This window comes from Zingiber officinale, chromosome 10B, assembly GCF_018446385.1.
Source record: "Zingiber officinale cultivar Zhangliang chromosome 10B, Zo_v1.1, whole genome shotgun sequence".
Taxonomy (NCBI): domain Eukaryota; kingdom Viridiplantae; phylum Streptophyta; class Magnoliopsida; order Zingiberales; family Zingiberaceae; genus Zingiber; species Zingiber officinale.
In genome coordinates this window covers 34,601,425-34,606,219 of record NC_056005.1, presented here as the reverse complement: position 1 = coordinate 34,606,219, position 4,795 = coordinate 34,601,425, and the positions used below count along the sequence as shown (strand labels likewise).

At 35.7% G+C, this 4,795-nt stretch overlaps 1 protein-coding gene across 1 annotated transcript; it reads left to right on the top strand.

Annotated features, from left to right (window-relative positions):
• The first annotated feature begins 535 nt into the window (after nucleotides 1-535).
• On the top strand, nucleotides 536-3,559 carry LOC122030507. The gene is made up of 2 exons (XM_042589723.1): nucleotides 536-690; nucleotides 3,158-3,559. Exons 1-2 carry the CDS (start codon nucleotides 589-591, stop codon nucleotides 3,359-3,361), a joined length of 306 nt encoding a protein of 101 aa, XP_042445657.1. The 5' UTR covers nucleotides 536-588; the 3' UTR covers nucleotides 3,362-3,559.
• Nucleotides 3,560-4,795: the final 1,236 nt, after the last annotated feature.

Genomic DNA, 4,795 nt, shown 5'->3' with positions numbered 1-4,795 from the left:
ATATTCATTTAAGTTCCAGTGGATTTCTGAGATTGCAAAGAGTTTAAATATATTATCCGTTATTTATTTTGACTTCTTCAAATATATTAAAATATTATTAAAAATTGATTAAATCTTATACAATATTATTTATATGTTCGGCATGTCGGTAAAAAAGAAAAGAGAGAGAAGAGAGAAGAGAGAAAAATAGTAGGGGAAAAGAAAAATAATAAAAAAATTAGATGGTCGAGAGGATAAAATTAGAATTATATTTGAAAAGGTGTATTTTTTTATAAATAATAAAATAACATACCCTTTTATAGTAAATTTAAAAATTTAGATATCTGTTTGATAAATTTCGGAATGGGTGACATAAGTTTCCTAGTGCCCGGCTGGTCTAGCGCTTATGACGGGCCGAATAGTTGGACTGCTGGACCACGACCGACTCATGATGAATGAAAGATCGAAACCGAACTCGTTATAGACCGTCAGATCGCAATCGTACGTCTGAAAGGACGGAAGAAAACATTTAGCGGAGGTAGGAGTGTGTTTTTAAAGACAGGCGAGAAGAGACGCGAGAAACCCTTGCATTTTGAATTGAAAGTCGCCATGTCTGCCATGAACGCAGCAAGGTTCATCGCCCGCAGGCTCTCCTCCAGTGGGAGGGTTCTCAGGGAGGAGGAGAAAAAGGCGGAGAACGTTTTCAACAAGGTTCTACCTACTCCCTTTGATCTGACCACCCCTTGTACTAATCTAGCTTCTGGTTTAACATTCCTGAATTCTATTTTAGTTCACTTTTGATGCTAGGGTTTGCGATGCCGCTGGTGGATCTCGTAAATTTATAATACTTCCTTTTTGATTCCACCCTAAGCATGGCGTTTCCCGTATCATGATTTTAAGGGTTCATTTGCGGCCAAGCATTTCGTTTACATTGATGTAGATAATTCTTCAATTGTAAAGCTATGCAAGAGTGTCATAATGTTTGAGTTGATTGTGAAAATTTTGGAGCGATGCATGAAAAACTTGTGGCTAAGATACTTGTGTGGACGAGGCAGGCTCTAACATTGTGATGGAGGAATTGACATATGCTTGTTAGAGTAAGTGTAGCAGAAAATTATATGCAATTCAGAAGTTGCATTTGAATGACGTTCTGATGAACGCAAATCTTTTACTAGACTAGTTTTTTTTTGTCACTGATGACTGAGTTTACAATATCCACTTATTTATCTTAAAATTCCCAGTTTATACAAAATAAGCACATGTGGAAACCCTACTAGTGGGGATTTATTTTCACAAGGATGAATCATTAGTATTTGAAATAGTGAGATACTAAGATAAAAACGGGCAGCTCGGAGCACGAAGCTCATGCCAATTCGAGGTCCTGGGGAAGGGTCTATTATACATAACCTTACTCTGCTTTGCAAAAGGTTGTTTCCGAGACTCGAACCTGTGACTTCTAGGTCACACGGCAACAACTTTACTCTTGCGCAAGGATCCCTTTCGAAATACTAAGATAGGATTATTAAAATGTTTATGTAGTAATTTTTTAGTATTATTATCATAACTTCCATACTTGCTAATTGCTACCTTGAAATCCTTTTTCAACTTCATCTTTTCCAAAGATTACAGGTTTTCATCCTCATTATGGTGTTCCTGCATTATATATACTTTTAACTTTGACATTTTGAATAGCATAAATCTTCATCAGAGGGTATTTTTTTTTGTAGAAGTGAGTATTTAGTTATTGGATGAGCTATATTGTATGTCATCGTTTTTTTTTGCTTGTTTTTACTTCCTTTCCAATAGATGCGTATAAAGTTTAAGGCTCTGCAATTGTAGTGGTTTGCCATCAATGCATTTGTCTGATAATGATAGATGTACTGCAAAACAGTCTTTTTTAAATCACATGTATGTAATATATCCAAGGCTCATGGTTTGTGTATGGAACAACAGATTCCCATTGATATTGCAGTGCAACAATAATTAACCTTACATTTTGAAAGAGTGTTTATTTTGTGATGCATGTTGAAAATTCTCATCTATGCAGATCACTTCCAGATTAATTAAGATATGGTATCAGAGTACAAATTTTGTTGTTGGGACCAAACACATAATTGGAACTACTGGACTCGTACTCAATAGTGTTTTTATCATATCTCTGGATTGTGGCTTCTAAAGAAAAACAGTATGAATATTCTTAATATATACTCATTTTCTAGCAGAAGTTCATTGAATGTGGTTTTTAGGAGAGCCCTGGAGCTTTTCAGCCTTTGGCTTACTTTATTCAACAAAATAACAAGCTAATATATTCCAATCACAAGGCTATTACTGATTTTCTCCATCTTGTTATTAAAAAGTTGTTTCTTTGGAATCTATATCTGCTTGATGCGACTCTGTCCAGTCAGTATATAGGAATCTTTGAACTGTATCATTGTTGTTTCTTGGATGATGAATTCCATCCTTAACAGAAATATCTCCTTCAAAAACAAAATAATATAATAATAACTGAGAAAGGTAGGGCAATCTTCCCCTTAGCCTCTTTATTTAACCTACAATATACATTGTCTGTGTTACGGTAGTTTGAAGTACAAAAAAGAGGCTTTTATAATCTATTCCCCAAAGAATATCCATTCAGTTAGTACTAACATATTCAACTTTTGCTGCAGAAAATCGAGAAAGAGAAGTTAGAGAAACATGCACTTAAGTACTAAATGCCAATCTTGCCATAGCTTGTACATAAGTTTGAGAATTAAGTGATTTATTTAGTTTTTTTTTAAATTTTTTTTGGCATTGGTCTGTTTTTAATAAATACTTTTTTCACTCAAACTTTTGCATTTCCTTCTTATTTCCTCTACGGATTTTCCATTTAGGGTAGATTTTTCTTTCAATAAATTAAAAGGTGTGGTTTGTTGAACGCTCATAGTTCCTGGTACAAGCTGTCAAATGTGTTAATAATTTTGTTTTTTTGGGTCTCTAATACTAATTATAAGGTAGGAAATGCTAATAATATGATCAAAGAATGGCATGCTATATAGAAAATTTATATAGCCATCCTCAAATATTTGAGATGTCTTGTTGGATACTAATAGTCCTAAGTGAAATTATAAACATTAACATATCAATGCATCTTTTATTTACATTTTTTTGTTGCTAAAGTTGAGACGGCCTAGACTTTCAGGGCCCAAAAGCTGCAGAGAAAACCCCAGCCAAACCAGTACACTCATCCACTGATGTGAAACCCACCAACCCACATGGATCATCTTCATCAGAGGGTACTTCAACCAACCTGACCAGTAACTACTCTCTGTTGCTGGCGCCGATGTTGCTGTATGTTGCCTGGGTTATCATCTCCTCTAAAAGCCGGAGAAATCAGAATAAGTAGCCGATTGAGGCTCCAATGTCATTCAAGAGGACAACCCCATATGGAGTTGGGTGTCCGTTGTTTGCCTTGAGTTTTTCATGAAACGTGGACTGGTCTAATATACCAGGGTTTTCATTGCCTCGACTTTTTTCATGAAACTTGGACTGCTCTAGTATACTTAGAGATGCAATTGGAATAAATCTTTTCCTGTTTAACTTAGTTTAAACATGTATTTGTATCAAAGTCGAGCAACTTGTACTTATTTCAGAGTGTGATCCATTGTTTTTCTCTTCTAAGACATTGCTTCTAAGATAAATTTGTTGGATTGGGCTTGCAAATAAGATTTGTGCTATTAAGAAAATTAAATCCGTTAAGTGATTTAACTAATATGGAAAGTTTGAGTAATTAAATATGGAGGTTTCTATGCGTGGATTGACAACACCAAAATCTATTCATCATTAGGAAACGAAGAAATTGTCATAATACTAAATCCAACGGGGACTATATATATATATATATATATAAATATAATTTCTCGCCATGCTCTCCTTTCAGTTCCCTGATTCATGGGTGACACAAAAAGACAGTAGCTTTGCCACCGTAATTTGATCTATCGTCTTATTTTTATATGTTTATGTTAAGGGTTTCATCGTGACGTGTCATAACCGTGATTGCCAAGACAACTAGGTTGTGTGGGCGAAAACTTGTGACGCACCATGGCCATGTGGCCCAACTATAGTTTTGGACAAATTGTCGTGTTTGATCCACAAATAGAAGTGTTAAGGGTTTCATCGTGACGTGTCATTACCGTGATGGCCAAGACAGCCAAGTTGTGTGGGCGAAAATTTGTGACGCACCATGGCCATGTCGCCCAACACGACTAGCTCGTGTTGAGAACTGTGTAGCAGAACATAACCATGTCGAATAACAGGGTTAGGTCATGTTAGTCGTTGTGCAGCTGAACATGACCATGTCCAATGACATGACCATGTGTTGGGTGCCCGACATGGCTGTGTGGCCTAGCACAGTCGTGCTTCACAAAATGACTAAGCTGTGTCAGGGTTGTAAGCTCTAACACAGCTGTGCCTCCCAATACAGTCAGACTGTGTTAGGAGTTGTAAGTCGCATTGTTGCTCCATCGCTTGGGTTTCCACTCAGGATCACTTGGGAATCATTAGTGGAGCAAATTACTTCTATTCAATTTGGACTGCTAACACTTTCTTGAGCGCACATGCTACTAAATTGAACTATTATATCCTAAAGAAAGACACTTTAGGTAGGTCCAATGCATTAATGTCTATATAAGTGTATTTATGTTAAAAGTAGTTGGCCCAAAGAAAAATTACTTTTAGTTAAATATATGTTAAAGGTATCACACAACAGATTATATATATATATATATATATAAAAGTATTCTAACAATTTCTTTGCTCTCATCAAAAAATATATATATAT